At 36.2% G+C, this 17,777-nt stretch overlaps 2 protein-coding genes across 2 annotated transcripts in view; both read left to right on the top strand.

Annotated features, from left to right (window-relative positions):
- Positions 1-17,777, top strand: part of LOC141610957 (uncharacterized) — a 35,473-nt gene that overhangs the window by 5,050 nt on the left and 12,646 nt on the right. The window lies entirely within an intron of this gene.
- LOC141610954 (putative disease resistance protein RGA1) lies at positions 920-4,503 on the top strand. Its single transcript, XM_074429274.1, has one exon. The coding sequence runs from the start codon at positions 1,053-1,055 to the stop codon at positions 4,410-4,412; it is 3,360 nt and encodes a 1,119-aa protein (XP_074285375.1). The 5' UTR covers positions 920-1,052; the 3' UTR covers positions 4,413-4,503.

Consider the following 17,777-nt stretch of genomic DNA (forward strand, 5'->3'; position numbering starts at 1 on the left):
GGGTATTTTGTGAGGGGAAATGGTATCCGTCTATACGTATAGACGGATAGTGTCCGTCTATAATGAGAATTTGTGTTTTATTACTTTCTTTAATGTTTTGACCCCACAATTCTTTATTTAACTCCTAATTATTCATCCCTCTGATCTCCTATCACCAAACCCACCCAACTTTTTTACTCTTATTTTATTTATCTCCTTAATATCCGTGTCCACTAACAAGGGGAAGAAATTATGGAATTGGAGGGAGTATAATTGAAGGCGCTGAATTTGCGGGTTTGACTCCGCTTAGGTACATAGATATTTTTTATTTTTACAAAAATATTGTGGTCGGCTTTAAAGTCGCTCACACTTTCTTAATTCTTCTAATTTAATTTCATAGTCAAACATGCTAATAACTGCATTTTTCTAACCATCCACTATTATGAATATAATTTCACTGTTTGCCAAGCAAACCCTTTAATAAACAAGAGTATCTTAATTATAACTCATTGGTGGTACATCGAGCACAAATCTTTCATTGAGCTGTGTAAGAAATCTGTAATAAAAGATTCAATGAGAAAATTTTGATTCAAAAAAGAAATTGAACTTATTAGTGTTGCACAAAATCTCATTTGTGACGGCACGTATCGGTCACTTTGGAGTGACGGATACCATTTCCCCTCACAAATGACCCAAATAGAGGAGAGAGAGAAGCACATGGGGGTGCCCCCACCTTGTCCCCCCTATCCGTTTTGTGAGTGTCATTATCCGTCACTTGCTCCGACCCGTCTTCAGCAAGACTAATTGTTAGTGTTGAGTTCTCCATTATTCGAACTTTCAGTTGTTACCTTTGTAGAATTAATAATTACTTCCTTGTGGGTGTAAACGAGCCGATTTGATAATCTAACCGAACTCCAGTCCTACTGGCCAACTTGGCATTGACATATCAATGACAAAAGTCTTTAGCAAGTCAACAAACTTACAAAACGCGTATGTGGTTATGAAATCTTGCATTTACAAACATACAGAAAAACAAAACAAAAACTCAGAGAGATCATTCCTTTCCCACAATCATGGATCTGTCAAATACGTTGTCTTTAGTTCAAGTTATACTTGGTGCTATCCAAACTTTGCTTCAGATGCACTCAGTGTGCTCTATTTCTTACTACAAATCCCAGCTTGATGACCTCCAAAACACTGTCGAAACCATCAGAGCTGTTCTTGAGGATGCTGATGCCAAGCAGGACTTGCTCAGCAGCCAGGAGAAGAATTACATTCAAGAGCTCAAAGATGCTGTTTATGACGCCGATGATGTGTTAGACGAGTTCCTAACCCTTGCCAAACAGAATCAACTCAGAAGCAACAAGGTCATCTCCTTTTTTTTCCGGTTTAAGCTTCTTACTCGTAGACTTTCAAGTAAAGTCAAAATGGTTAACGGCAAGCTGAACAAAATTGCCACTAAGAGTGATAAGTTTAGTTTTAAGGTTGACTTTAAGCCTATAAAATTTACAAAGGAGGAGACTTCTTCTTTTATATGTGATCAAATCATCGGGAGGGAGGAAGATGTGGAGAAAATTGTAGGTGTGTTGTTGGGTTCTCATAATGCACATCACCCAAATGTTTCTTTGCTTTCCATTGTGGGGATGGGAGGTTTGGGAAAAACCGCTCTTGCCCAACTTGTGTTTAACGATCCTAGGATCACTGAGGCATTCCCACTGAAGAGGTGGACTTGCATTGCTGATCAGGAGCAACAACAGTTGGACTTGAAAGAGCATTTAGCGAAGGTGGTGAAAGGATTCTCTGTTACTGATAAAATGTCTTTGGAGGACATACATCATGTAGTTAAGCAGCAACTTGGAGGGCAAAAATACTTGCTCGTGTTAGATGATGTGTGGACTGAAAGTTATGATCAATGGCAGAAGTTCAAAGGGTTTTTGAACGTAGGGGGAAGAGGGAGTTGGATAATTGTAACTACTCGCTCGAAAAAAACTGCCCATTTGATTCGAAGTGATGAAGTGCATGTGTTGCAAGGATTGTCAGAACCGGAGTCATGGCATTTGTTCGAAAGGATGGTGTTTCAAGGCGAAGAAAGAGATGAAGAATTGGTTAAACTTGGCAAAGAGATTGTAAAAAAGTGTACCAATGTCCCGCTTGCTATTAGAGTAGTCGGAAGTCTTCTGCGTGGTCAATCCAAGTCTGAGTGGTTATCATTTCACGACAAAGGCTTAGACTGTCTTAGCGAGAGGAATGATGCTATGATGACCCGCATATTGAAGTTAAGTTACGATCAACTTAACCCTTCCTTGAGGACTTGTTTTGCCTACTGTGCTATCTTTCCCAAGGATTGGCGGATTAGTAAGAAAATGTTGATTCAACTTTGGATGGCACAAGGCTACATTAACTCCGAGAATTTGGGCAAAGAATACTTTCTTATATTGCTTCAGAGGTGTTTTTTCCAAGATATATACGAGGATGAATTTGGGGAGATTTATTCGTTTAAGATTCATGATCTCTTGCATGATATTGCTGAAAAAGTAGCGGGCGAAGAGATTTTCAGGGCCAGTTTTGATACTTCTAGTGTGGGTAAAAGAGTTCGTCATCTCTGTCTTGTGGATGACTCTTACTCAGTACGTATCTTCAATCGCTCTCAAATTCGTACGTGCCTTTGTATTAAGGATTTTGACCACAATAGTAGAGTGGTTCAACTACTAGCAAGTAAATCAATACTGAAATGGACATGCTTAAGGTCTTTAGATTGGAGTTATTCAGAGGCCAAAAGTCTACCAAAATCAATAGGTCAATTGTTGCATCTAAGGAGTTTAGACCTCTCATTTAATAGAAATCTAAAAATTCTTCCCAGATCAATAACAAAGCTTGTTAATCTACAAACTTTGAATTTACGTTCTTGCTACCATTTAAAACAATTGCCAGATGATGTGAGCAAACTAGTTGATCTAAGCACCTTAAATGTCGGGGGCTGTTATGCTCTGACATGTATGCCGACACGGATAGGTATGTTGACCAATCTGCAAACTCTATGCCAATTTGTGGTGGGTGTGCAACCAAGTTCAGCTTCAAAGCAATGTTTTAATGGGTTGAAAGACCTATGCCCCCTGAATAAATTAAAAGGGAGTTTGAGTATTCAAATAGCAGTACTTAAGAATGCAAAATTTGTGAAGGAAGAACATGGCGGGGGAGGCTATTTATGGAGTAAGGAATACCTAGATAAGGTTGTTATTAGCTTCAGACACGGAGAGGAGTATGGAAGCAAGGTGTCTGAGCAAGCACTGCTGGAGGAGATGCAGCCTCATCGTGATGTCAAAAAATTGAAGTTGACGGGGTATCATGGTGAGACTATACCGAAATGGCCACGGAGGGGGGATAACTCGGCGTTGTTTGATTTCCCTAATCTTGTCACTTTGAAGATCGAAGATTGCAGTGAGTTGCTCTATCTGCCTTGGCAGATTGGGAAACTTCCCCACCTTAAAACGCTAAAAATTTCTAAATTGTTGAATATGGAGTATGTGGCCGACTCAGAAACACTTGTCTCGGGTGAAGGATCATCCTTCTTTCCCTGCCTCGATTTCCTTGAGATTGATACGTTGCCTAAGTTAAAGGGGTGGTGGCGTAGATCAGATTTAGGGTCCCTCGTGGTCAAGCTTAATGGCAGTGGCAGCTGCCCAGAAGTCCGTGTAGAGTGGGTATCATCTCCCTCTTTTCCTCTGCTGAATGATCTGACTATAAAACATTGCGAAAAAATATTGTTTGCTCCTTTATGTCCGGTACTCGAGCATCTCAATATATATGACTCTAGGGGAAAGCTGTTCTGGAGTGATATGAGGAGCACACCTCGCCATCATCCGTCGTCACATCCCAAATCGTGTAAACTGGAAATCAGCAACTTGGAGTGGCTCAAATCAATGCCAATTGAGTACTCTCAGTTTCTTGTAGAGTTAGATATAGTGGAAGATGAGAGCTTGGAGAGCTTGGGAGAAGTGAATGAGTTTCCGTCTTGTTTGTTGTCTTCCCTGCGAATCCTCTACATCAGAAGATGCCTTCAACTTAAGAGCATAGGAGGATGGTTGGAGCATCTTTCTGCCTTGGAGAAGTTGCGTATAGATGAGTGTCCAAAAGTGGAGTTGGGTGGGATGTCATGGCATAACCTTGCTGCTACCCTTCAATCTCTGTATTTGTATGGATTGTATGAGATGGAGGAATTGCCAGAGGGGATGCAGTTCTGCACTTCCCTCCGATATCTTTCCATTATGAATTGTTTCAAACTGAAATACATGCCAAAATGGATGCCCAAACTCACCTCTCTCCAGGAGCTTTACATTGAACGGTGTTCCGAGAGTCTCATTGAAAGATGCCAAAAACCGAATGGGGAGGACTGGCCCCTCATCCACCACATCTCAGTTTTTTACATGCGGTAGAGAATAGTGTGCACAGTTCACTCTATCTTATACTCCGTACATTATTACGTGAATCCGATTATTATTTTATGAGATCTTAAGTTAAGTGACATTAGTTGGTATTTGACTTTGGTAGACAAATTATATGAAGAAATTGATAGATGAACCAACTCAACCAACACCTTAAGGTGATGGTTGAGGCCCAACTATTATAAAAATTCCTATTAGAAATAAGGAAAAAAAAAAAACTGGCAGTTTTGCAGAAATTTGCTACACTGTGATTTACCTTGAATCAATTCTCCATTTTTTGTGATTGAAGTTGTGGTAGAAGTTTGCACCCTGCACAATTAGTATTTTACTACCCGTAAATGCTTAAAACGGTTCTTTTGATAACTACCTTACTTTTAGAAGGGTCATAATTTGAGTGAAAGGCCCGTAAACTTAAATGAGTTTCCGAGCTGTTTATTGTCTTCCCTGCGTTACCTGAGCATCGATGATTGCGCCAAACTTAAGAGCCTGGAAATTTAGGACTCAAGTTTCTAGGGTGAAGAATGAAGATGACCATATTATTTGCCACTGAATAATCTATGATAGGCGAACGGGTCAGCGAGAATCAAGATAAGGAAGTTATTGCAAGTGTGAAGGTAGCGTATATTACTTTTCTTTGGTCCTCCTTCCCTCCGTCACAATCATTTGTTTGCCTTGTGTTGCTTTTCTACTGATGCACTGATTTCTGCCACCTTCTGTCAGATTTATTTCAGTTTTTTATGTCAGACGAAGCCTTTTATTAGTTCGGCCATGTTTTAAGGGCTTGCGCGTAGAAATGTTTATAATTATAAAAGGCTTTAGGTGATTTAATTCCAAAATTTGTCTGTTTCTCAAACCGCTATCCTCGTATCCCACTCCTACAGTGATGTAATATTGATTAGCTGAGACCTTAAGTAACCAACTCTTTTTTTTTGTCAGTGTGTCTTTTCCTCATTCTGAGGCCTCAACTTTTCAGTTTTTGGATGCATGGTTGGTTGGGAGCTTGAATTCTTATACGATGTACCGAATCCAACGCTGCTGTAACTGTGAAACTAATCCCAACACTATCGTCACATCTAGTTAGGTGTTAGAGCTTAATGGAGTATCTGCTTGACTGCTTATGGATTAAACTCTGGTGTATTTGCAGGCTGCTCTGAGCGAATACAGTAATAGGAATATTTATAATAAACCATCTATCATACAGGAGTACCACGAGTTCAGGTCATTGCCGCTGACGTTAGTTCTTCAAGTGATCGGCCAGAAATTGATGTCAGTGATGACGTATTTCTACAGTCCTTGTCATAACTACATTGACCAAGGTTTAGCAGCCTCCCTCCAAAAGAAACCCACGACACAAGTTAGCAGCCAACCGACAATCGGCGACCGAACGACTTCTTCTTTCAGGTACAATACTACTCCCTTCCTCTCTCCATCTCCTTCATTTGGCTACCTTTAACTAAACAATTGGTCTCCCTTGTGACGGGTTACCATTTGTGGCGATATTTTGTGAGATAAAATGGTAACAAAATGGGTTAGTGGAGAAAGGGGACCACATGAATAGTGTTGCAGAGAGAGAAAAAGTGGGTACTTTGTGAGGTAAAATGGTATCCGTCACTCAAGAGTGACGGATATGTGCCGTCACAAACAAGAATTTGTGTTAACTAAAATACCCGTCACAAAAAAATAAAAAAGGTAAACAAATGACTGAAAGAGGGGTTAAAATTTACGGTTCGTGGTTTGTTCTTGTATATTTAACTGGGGAAAAATTATAATTCTTTTTTGTCTTCCCTTTTCAAACATTACAATTCGATGGTCTTGTCAAACTCTTGATTGTGATCTACTCCGTACTTCTTACCAGTCATTTGTATACTTATTAAAATTCATGTTACAAAGAATAAAAAAAAAAAAAAGTAAACAAAGGAATGAGACGGAGGATGTCTATTGTTGTTGTGTGTTATGTGATGTAATGTGGGAATTTAATTAGTCTTGCAACTTGATTAATCATGTGCTTAACTCCTTAAGTTAGTCAAGTATGAAACATGTAGCTTATCTCATTTTTTAGTTAGGTATGTTTGGTAAAACTAATCGAAAATGTGAAAAAACCAGAAAAGGTAGTAAAACGAAAAAAAGGTACGAAATCGAAAAAGGAATCGATAAGGAAGTGAAAATTAGGAATCGATAAGGAATCGATTATATTAAAAGATGTTTGGCAAACTAATCGAAAAAGAATCGATTTTGATGAAATAACGTAAAAGGATATGATAATTATTTAACAAAGATAGATTTAAAGGGTAGAAACGGAAAATTAAACCAAATCGTCAGTGCACGAAATCTCAAATGCTACTCTAGGAAGATTTCATTTCGATGTAGCTTATTTGGTTAAATAAAGCTACTTGCCAAACGCTTACAAAAAAATAAAGTGACAAATTTTGGTCAACTAATTTACTTTGACCAAATCGTGACTCAAATGCCTTACAAACAGAGCCTTATATTGTTTATATTGTCCCATTTTGACTAAAGATTGTATCTAAGGAAACACAAATTCTCATTATAGACGGACACTATCCGTCTATAATGAAAGACGGGCCAAATACAATACCACTTTCTTAATATGACAAACAAGTGGGGTGGTGGCAAAAAATGTCACCACTTTTTTATATTTGACTCGTCTATAGCTTATAGATAGACCTGGCAAACGGATCGTCGTGTCGTGTTCGGGTTCATGTCAACTTTAAACGGGTCACCACTACCTCAACCCTAACCCGACCCAATTATATAAATGGGTCATTTGTCTCAACCCTAACCCAACCCATTTAATTTTTCTATAACTCAACCCGACCTGTTTAACCCATTTATCTTTTAGCTGGTCATGTTTAACCCATTTATCTTTTAGCGGGTCATTTTTAACCCACTTAACCCGTTTAATCCAATACAGTAATAAAATAAACTAAGTTTTATAAGCCTACTAGATTTTGTGCTCGTGCGTTGCACGGATTATAATATTGGTTCACCTCTAATTATTATGGTAAGTATGGTTTCTTCGATGCATACGGGTAACCTAATATAGTCTTGAATATTTGAGCTTCTAAAACATTGTTGGGGATGTTTATTAATTAAAAAGGACTTGGTTACAAACTTACTTGAAACACTTACTTGTACGGGTTTTCTATATTGTTATTGGACAATAGTGTTATTATTGTATATTTTTGTCTAATTATAATTATTAACATGCCATAAAAAAATGAATCATACTTTAATTTAAAGATACCAACTATATTATAAGCAGTTGTTAAAGTTTACGTTTATTATTATCTCGATGTTGCCATAACAAAAGTGTATTTATTTAACAACTAACTAATAGACTGTTTCAATAATAGCGAATGGGTTATTAATCTTAATTTTTATAAAATATTGTCAAAGTTATATCAATAGTTAATTAATTTTATCAGTATTAATCTTTAGATGGTTAATTTCCTTTTAGCTACCTAGCTTGTAAATTAATATTTGTGATTATATAAAGGTATGCCAATCACTAATCAAACCATATTATTATTAATGGAGCCATACAGCTAATAAATTATCTACTTTCATATTAGGAGTGTAGTAATATCACTCGAAATAAGAGAAGGATCTAATGTGCTCGTCTCTCTACCACATTTGTGATTTTACTGATTTGCGAGTGTATAAAGGTAAGCCAATCATTAATATTGCCATATAGATAAGCATATTTGATCACCTTCTTCCAAGCGTTAGTACACTCTTATTATAACGGTACAAAATTTATTAGCAATCTTGCTTTGTGAATGTCAATACACAAATTCTTACTTAAGACGGTAATTTCCGTTTTAATGACAAAACAAAGCCAAGTCAATATCAAGTAATAATTTTTGGATCCGTTTTACCAGTTAAACGGATTATGAGTAAAGCAAGGTTGATAGAACATTGTAAGGTATTCTCCTACTGTTGTTAAAAAAAAAATATGCTTATCTTTGTTCATACTAGTTAGTGGTCCGCACCCTATCGGGCGCGGTATTCTATTGATTTACGTTGTTGTTCAACTCCGATTAATTTAATGTGAGTTAATGTGACTGATTGCTTACACATATAATTTTGATAAATGTCATATATAAAACATCATGGTGTGTACTTAATTATCAAAAAAAAATTCTGAAAATAGTTAGGTAGAGGACACACCTTACAAATTCAAGCAAATATATAGCTTAGCGCATAATCGGTACCCCAATTTGGGCAAGTTTTAAGCTCATCATATGCCTAAGGAACACCTAGTTAACATATTATTTAGTATAGTAATCAGTAGATGTTCTAAGCGGGGAAAATATATAGCTAAGCGTAGATTTGTCTATGATGAGAAAATATAAGATTACCATCTTTATACATAAAATTCAATTACATTTTCGTAGATTCGTAAATGACAACATTTAAAGTAAATTAAAGCACGTTAAAGTAAACAAAAGATTACTATTTTTTCTTGCATAACACTTTGACTTACCAATAACATGACATACTTTTTGTCTCCTAGTAGATGCCTTCAAAAAGCCAAAATCAGTCATTTAAAATTGGAAAGATTCATACAAACAACCCTAAACGCGAATAAAAACTCCTAAAATTGAACAAAATAAGCTTAATCATACCTCATGAATTCAAAATACATAAACACAATTAACATAGACAGTTTATCTCCCCCTCGAATTAACATAATCATAACCACTACAATGTGTCTTGCTTGTAACGGTATCTTGGTGGTTACATTTTATCTTAAAGTGGTAACATTTGCGTCGTCACAATTTGTGGTGTGTTCACACCGGTCACAAATGAATTTTTGTAACCACTAATCAACAAATATGGTTGCACAGTTTTGTTGTTGCGTACGTTTTTCATGTCATAGCGCACGCAGTCCCTAAACGCTGCTGAATTTTAATGTTGAATTTAGAGTTACATGTCACGCAATTTCTAATATTGTTTCGTCGTAATTGTTTGAGAAACTGTAACGTAAATTATTAGGTACACAAATACTTTCTCATGCTTTGTAACAAATTAGCAAATCAGTGTAACTACCCGTCTTCCTCATTTTTTTCAATTGTTATTTTCCTTCCTTTTAAATAATTTATCTAATCTTAGGTAGTTTTAAATCAATAGACTTTAAAATTTCTAAGATTTTTGAAAGAACTATTTTCAATTTATTGTTAAAGAATAAACATGCTACATCAATTCTTTTTAATAAAACGTTCTCTTAGACTTCCGCAGAATGGAATAACCACATGACTTAGGCTCACTACCACTACTCGGCAGTTTACAAGTAGAAAATCATTGAAGGAGAAACTTTTTTTGTAAATAATTTGTTACAAATGCTTACGTTTATGAGTTCATAACAAATCAGTAGTAGTTGTGTTATTGTTTTTCTTTTCCTCCTCTCATATCCCCTTCTCTTCATCCTATCTTCAATTTGAGTCTATTTATCATTTCCCTTCTCACATCCCCTTCTTCTCCTCCTCCTCTTCCCATTTCCCTTTATCATTCCCTTCTGTCACCGTCGCTTGTTCCTTCCCATATCCTCCTGGCTCCTCCCCGGCCATTTCCCCTTTATCATTCCCTTTTGTCACTGTTAGAGTAGAATGTAACAAAGAGAAAACATAGTGAATTATACCAGGGCATCACTATCTATAGATACAAAATACAAGGGAGGTATTGAGCTTTACACTTACGAGGAACTCAATACATCCACATACCCTATGATCATTTTTTACCCAAAAAGAGGGACTATCAACAAATGGACAATAAGTCATAAGTTTGAACCTCTCTCCCTCTTTTTGTTGTAAACGCCTAATTAACACCAAAACGATATCAACCCACCGAAAACCCCATAAAATATGAAATATACACTTGAGCATCCTTAAAATCAATGCACACAATTTCGGATAGATAAGCTACACAATTGAAATCCTCAAGAATGCGCAAAACCCAGATAAAATTCTAACTCTCACATCCCATATATTCAAAATAATAATCCAAACTCAAACTATAGTGAAAACAAAGAGGGTTTCATTAGAGAGTGCAGTATAAGACGGAACCAATAAATAAAATTCCCTTAAATAATCATTTTAAAAAAATAAAGAAGGAATCTCAGAGTCGGGGCAACAAATAAATCACCGATTTTGATGAAAGAAAGGAACTATTTTCTTTATAAACGTCATCATCTCAAACCTTTGTACAAACTTTGATCATAATACCTGAGTCTTAAGAAATAATACCAACAACCACCTGATTTCACTTTGCTTCCTCTTTTCCTGGTATTTTCGGGATAAGCGTCAATGGCGACGTTAGGACTCTTTCATCACCACCATCGTCGAAATCCGTGCTTATGTCAATGCATGTAAGCCAATAAGAGTAAACTATTAAAAAATGCCAAGTGAAGCAGGAGAAACTCACCCTGAATAATAAATATAAGAGAAGATTAATATAGCAGTTCAAAATTCAATAATGTTCGAACCTAGATAGGTATAGAAATAAGTGTCCGAGACATTTAGACTCATACCATTCTACATATCTATCGATTATCCTCCATATCCCACATCCTAACTGCTCACATAAGGCCCTTAAGCCAACCAATATAATATTCGTCAGGAACACGAACATTATGAGCCAACTTTAACAGCAGCAACAACAACAATTAGGGCAACAACAACATGTGGTTCAAAGCAATACCAAGTGAATCCTCTCAATCTCAAGGATCAGATCATTTTCAAATTTTTGCCAATAGAAACTTTTGGTCCGTTTGTGCGAGAGAACATCTTTACCTGAAAAGTAAACACCCACCCCAAGAACTTTAACCAAATTTCTCACAAATTTACCATGTAAATCAATATCATTGGTAAATAATCAATGGGAGTAAAAAATAAAACTGATTTAATCTAAAAGACGGGCAAACTCTTTGCTAAAGCGATTATATTCATTGCATTTTGGCAAAATTGTGTGTAACACAAAATCAATTGTAGCTATCCTTAAAACAAAAGACATGTATTTAACATGTTGGTGTTGTTATGTTAAAGTTAGCTTGCTTTTGGATTGTCCTCTGGAACGAGCCGCGTAAACCTGTGTACCGCTTGGTTTTTTGGAATTGAGTGAACTATATTTGTCGTGTGGCACCCACGGTTTACTCTAGTTCCGTAGTTCCTATACCTTTCAATATATAATAATTTTGCTTTGTTAAGTTTTCACTTATATTTTTTTTTCTTATGCTTTAAGATTTGGATAGAAGGCACCTGGCCAAAACAAGTAACATGTTTTAAGTTTTTTTTTTAAAAAAATCAGTGTACGGTCATCCTAAGATTTGTAGAACAATAATATAAGAAGGTGTTGCCACATTTTTTTACTAATTGTTGTAGCTAGACTTTTCAATAAACCTTTCAATATATCAGGCGTTTCTGCCCACCGTAAGTTTGGACATGTTGTGTCATTGCGGTGGCATAATGAGTGCACAACTTGACTCATTATACCAGATTTGTATCACTCACGGCAAAGTTCCATATTTAATTGGAATTCCAAATCCATTCTTTGGAGGCCTTAGTGAATGGCTTGAAACAAAATTTGATGTATTTCGATTGTAAGAACCAACCTAAGTTCAAATAATGGCAAGTTTTCTAGTCCGATTTGCACGTATTTACATTAAATAGACGCAAAAGTAATAGACCCGGGTCCTAGAGCGCCGTAATAATTTGAAATAAATCTCATTCCATAACTCCACAATATTTAGCATACGTTTCAAACTTTAATGAACCCCACAAGCAAAATTTGACCTAAGTTCATTCTGATTTGAAATCTTGTAGCATATAACAACAATTATACGGCAATAAAGTTAAGTTCATTCCTGGGCACAAATTTTACCCAGAATGTGGGTAACAACCAATAAGAATGGCGTTCATCATATTGTAGCTACAATTTGTTTTTGATGAGCACGTATCGCAAAATTAATTAGTAAGCGTTTAGTTATATCCTAATCTAACATTGCCAAAATGTGCATACGTAATAACACCCTTATTAAGGAGACTCATGCCTACCTAATTTCTATTCAGGCAATAGCATCGCAAGACACGGCGAGACTGCGCTACTGTATTTAAAAATGGTATCATTAACAATAAGGCCAAACATCATAAACGTATAACAACAATGACCCAACTATAGAACTTATTAAATGACCAGGCATAATTTAAGAGTGCGGGCAATTTTAAGGCTAACGGCTAACCTCATATTTAGGTTCACGGTATCACAAATTCCTCACAGAAGACTCCTCACGGAAGATGCTTAATAATCAATCATTTCACTTTGTTCTATCATCATCGAAACAACTAATTGTAAGTCTTTTCGGCCCATGTGAGCAACCAGGGAATTGCCTAGGAGTACCATCCAACATTTTAAAAATTAGTATACCGATTACACGATGTGTGCGATGATTGTTAAATTCCATCTTGAAGTTCGGGGACCGTTATCTTTGTTTCAATCATTGTATGGGAGATCGCTAGATCGAAAAGCAAGATCAACAACATTAGTACGAAGAGCTTAGAAGAGGATGGCCATAGTTGTAGGAGACAAACAGTACGTGGAAATTATTTGAGATATTAGTGATTATCCAAGTACTAACACTGACCACTTATGTAGTGGTAGGTCTAAAAGCAGAGAAAGAGTTTCGTAAGCGGTGGCGCGTGAATCTATTCTAGGAAACACATCTCGACAACCAAGAAGTGCTTCGTAGCTTATTTGCTTTGAGGGGTGAGCGCAATGAAAAACGAGTTCAGAGCAAGAAAAGGTTGCACTACTTCGAAACAATATTCAATGAGCAAGAAAAGCTTAACCATTCCATGTATAGGATGATCATTCAGGATACTGAAGAGGGTTAATAGGAAACAAATGACAGCAGGATTATTCCAAACGATATTCTGTAACGAATATTATCAGCCCTAAGCATCCTCAAGATTCTCTCCACGGTGGCTAACATGTATGTCCATGTTTTCACAGGTTGACATCCCCTCACTTAAAAACAAGTAAACCTGAAAGAGTATAGCTGACGGTATGCTTAGATTTCACCTGAAAAAGCACACTATCACACATCTTTTCACCGAAAAGCGATCAAATAGGCCATTTATTTTATTTGCTCAACAAGAACAAGTCTATATTTTAGAAAAGAAACATAGTCAAAATCAGTAGTAATGCAATCTGACTACGACATAGTGATATCGTCCTAATTTAGAACGATTTAGCCCCGTATTATTCTCTTAATTTAACTCGATTTTGTGCGTTTCATTGTTTATAGCTCATTTAAATTAGTAATTTATAATAATTAGTCACCGTAGTTATATTTAATATTTAGCCGGGTTTTTTTTATACAATATTAGTATCATTACTATTACTTTATTATTATATTAATTTATTATTATTATATTATTTTACAATTAGTCTTGGTGAAGACGGGTCGGAGCAAGTGACGGGTAATGCCACTCACAAAACGGATAGGGGGACAAGGTGGAAGCACTCCCACTTGATGCGCTTTCCTCTCTCCTCTATTTGCCATTCGTTTGTGAGAGAAATGGTATCAAATCACCCAAAGCGACGGATACGTGCCGTCTTCAATGAGATTTTGTGATTATTTTAATGTGTAGGTGAATAATGAGACGGAAATTGAAATGAAATAAAAGATGGCGTGAATGAGTCAATCTTTGACTTTGTCAAAGTCGACTCTTGACTTCACAAACAACACAATTCAACTGTGTGTACAGTGTGTACCCATATCGCCAAGAATTAACTCGTCACCATCGAGCAGCTTACTCGGCTCAATTCCGAAACCGAGTACCATCGCCAAGAGCTCCTGCAAGGATTCAGCAGCCACCACCACGAACCTCCGACTGATAATTATTTCACCAATTCCGTCTCAGGCAGCCGCTAAACAGTATAAAAACAGTTAGATCAGCTACTAATCCGACTGATAATTACTTCGCGAATTTCCGGAATCTGACAACGACATGGGCATACAACAATCGCGAACTAGCTGAACATTCGAGAGTAAATTGTCAGAAATTGACCTGAACAATTGAGAGTTAATTGGATGGGAATTGAGAGGGCGGTTGGGAATTAGGTGAACAATTGAGAGGGTAAAGGATTGGCCGGCAATTGGGAATGAGTGCTAATGATTCTGCAGAAATAAATTTCCAACTGTTCAGATAAGTGGAAAGAGGTATGAGTGGCCTGGATCTTCCAAAGAGGAACGAGTGGCCTGGATGGTGCTCTCTACTGTTGTGGACTGTTGCAAAGTTAGGACTGTTCATAAGGAACCCAAAAGGAGATGTTTACACATTTTAATAGTTAAGGATATGCCATATATATGTGAGCTATGGAAGAAGATGGAGTTAACCCTAAGTTAAGGACCTAAACTATTGTTCTTTTTCCAGTTAAGGACCTCAACTTCAAAAAAAATCGAGTTAAGGACCTATAGCCTATTGCCGTTAACTTTCCGTTTATTCTTGCTGAATGACGCCATCAAATGCAAACATGGGATTATTTCATATCGCTCTCATGCAAACTGTTCTTCCTTGTTTTTTTTTTTTCCATAATACAGTATATTACTTTATAAATCTTTGAACATTCATGTTCAAGCCCATAAACACCATCATTTCTGATTTAACCAGAGATGAAATGGAAAAAAAATAGGCATTCAAAATACATACTACTTATAAGTCATAAGTCAACGGAGTAACTAATAAGCGGTGTATACGATCGAGTAGATCGAACTCGAGCTCGAATGGTTATATATGAAATCGGCTTGGAAATTTGTACTCGGAGCTTGGTCTGGACTGGAAGCTCATTGAGAAAAAAAAAGGTTGTAGTTCGAGTGCAGTGTAGTGAAAGACTTGTGCTCGACTTAAACTCAATTTAATCTTAATTTTTTTGATTTTTTCACAACTCTTATTGATTTAGTTTCAAAACAAATACGGAGTTCAATTACAAAATAGCGATATAATTAAGAAGTATAATCTAAAACAACAACATATATAATTATAGAAAATTAAACTTAAATTCGAAGTAGTAAAAAAGAAAATAAGCTTGAATGAGATTTCGATACCTACTTTACTATGAATTATTATTCAGCTCGAACATGGCAAGTACGACAAAAACTCGAGACCGCTTTGACCGAGCCATTTAAACACTACTAAACACGTTGACACAAGTGTTGATGCAAAATAGTGTCATTTTCAAGTTTCAACATTAGAACAAGGCTTGATCATAGGCTAAAAAACTACTGTTTCCAATTTATTTATATTGTGTTAATGTCTATGATGGCAGAGTAACGGACACTGCTAACAGAATTGTGCCACAAGTCCTTAACTGGAAACTATAATAGTTGAGGTCCTTAACTGGAAAAAAATCAATAGTTTAGGTTCTCATCTTAGTGTTAACTCCAAGAAGATGATCAAATATGCTTATCTTTGTATGACTTGCATCGCTAAAGGGGGAATTAAAGTTCAAAAAGGATATGTATATCCGAACATAGAGTATAATGTATTTTTTTTTTTCTTTTACTTTTCTGACCTCCAATGAATATCAATTATCTTACACCCTCTCCAATATACAATACACATTGGGGTTAAGAGGCATAAGGATTTGAAATACACCATTAGATTGCTAAATACAAAGCTCAAATGCATAAAAAAGATGTACATGAAGCTTCAACCTTTAGTTTAGCCCTTGAAATTACCACCATTAATTCCGCCAATTAAAGATGTTTTGTGAGATAATAAAATGACCCTATAATTTTACAAACATAAAAAGTACATAGAGGATTCAACCCATGATGGCAGTAGTAGAGAAGTACATAGAGGATTCAACCCATGATGGCAGTACATGGATAAATTGGAGTACATAGAGGATTCAACCCATGATGGCAGTAGTAGAGAAGTGTCTTTTCCTTCCCTCGAGGAACTTGAAATTTCACATGTGCGTAAGTTGAGAGCATGGTGGAGAGGGGAAGATATAGACTGTAAAAATCATGTACAGCCTTGTTTTTCCCGGCTCTCCAAGTTGGACATTGCTGTGTGTGAAAAACTGACGTCATTTCCTGCTTGTATAAGCCTAGAAAAGCCGAAATTGTATGGTGTAAACAAAGAATTATGGATCACGAGTTTGGGCCAGGAGAACGATTCAATCAAATTAAGGGAGGTGCAAGTAGACAACCCTGATTACCTGAAACAGTTGACCACGGAAGGTCTAAGTAGCATTCTTATATTTGGAAATGATGACATAGAAAGTTTGTCAGAGCTTGCGGAGACATTCAAGGGCTGTCGTTCCCTACGGAGCCTTACAATTTTTGATTTCCATCTATGATGCTTTTCAAAATACCAAATCAAGATATCCTCATGACATTTTGCTTTTGCATTGCAGTTCCAAGAGTTTTTTTCTTCTCTTTTGTAATCGTGAAAATCGGAAGTTTGTTTATGGTATTAGACTTGAAATTTCTCTTCGAGATTGTTTTTTTTACAGCTATGTACAAGATGGAGAGTAAGTTTTCAGATCTTTTATCAGTGCAAATAATTACTCTGTATTATTAAAGTAGACGTATCCGTGTTCAACTGTATTATTGTGGCATTGAACGAATCATCTTATTGAGCTAAAAATAGCATTTTTTAAGTTTATGTGTGGATAGTCCGCCAAAATTCTCTGTTTAACAGAATATCTATACCTTATTCCAATAAGTTTAGTAGTTTTTCAGATAAGAAGCCAACTTAGGTTGACTCTAACCTTGATTGTAATTGTAATTGTAATAGTTTTAAATTTATTTAATTACTGTATATATATATGAGCATAATGATTTGAGTCATTTTTATTGGAGACTGAATTTGAAAATGGCATTATGTAGGTGGTCAGAGGCTTGGTAAGGTTTTGGGGAGCGGGCTACCCAGAACAATGCAAACCAACTTCTTGGGTATTATAGGAATCACTCTCGCAATTCCAAGTGCGTGCTTTTCCCTGTTTACTATGCGCTCTCATTTTACGGAATTACGTGTCATTATCGGATAGTTGATGGTTGTGCTGTTTGTTTGTACATTATATGTGGTAACTATGTTTTACATGGTTATAATGACTATTTTGCACGAACTTTTGCCGAGAAAAAGAAACATACATCGGATGTACTACCTCTAACTTTTTTGTTTTTTGAGCATATATGTATTTTTTTTGAGCTTATTAGCTCAAACTTTATTTGTTTTCGAGCATATGTGTATTTTTTTTTAGCATATTAAAGTTTATAAGTTAGATTTTAATATTTTTTCCGTCAAAACTAAAATCTAACTAAACTTA

This window comes from Silene latifolia, chromosome 11 (genome assembly GCF_048544455.1).
Source record: "Silene latifolia isolate original U9 population chromosome 11, ASM4854445v1, whole genome shotgun sequence".
Taxonomy (NCBI): Eukaryota; Viridiplantae; Streptophyta; class Magnoliopsida; order Caryophyllales; family Caryophyllaceae; genus Silene; species Silene latifolia.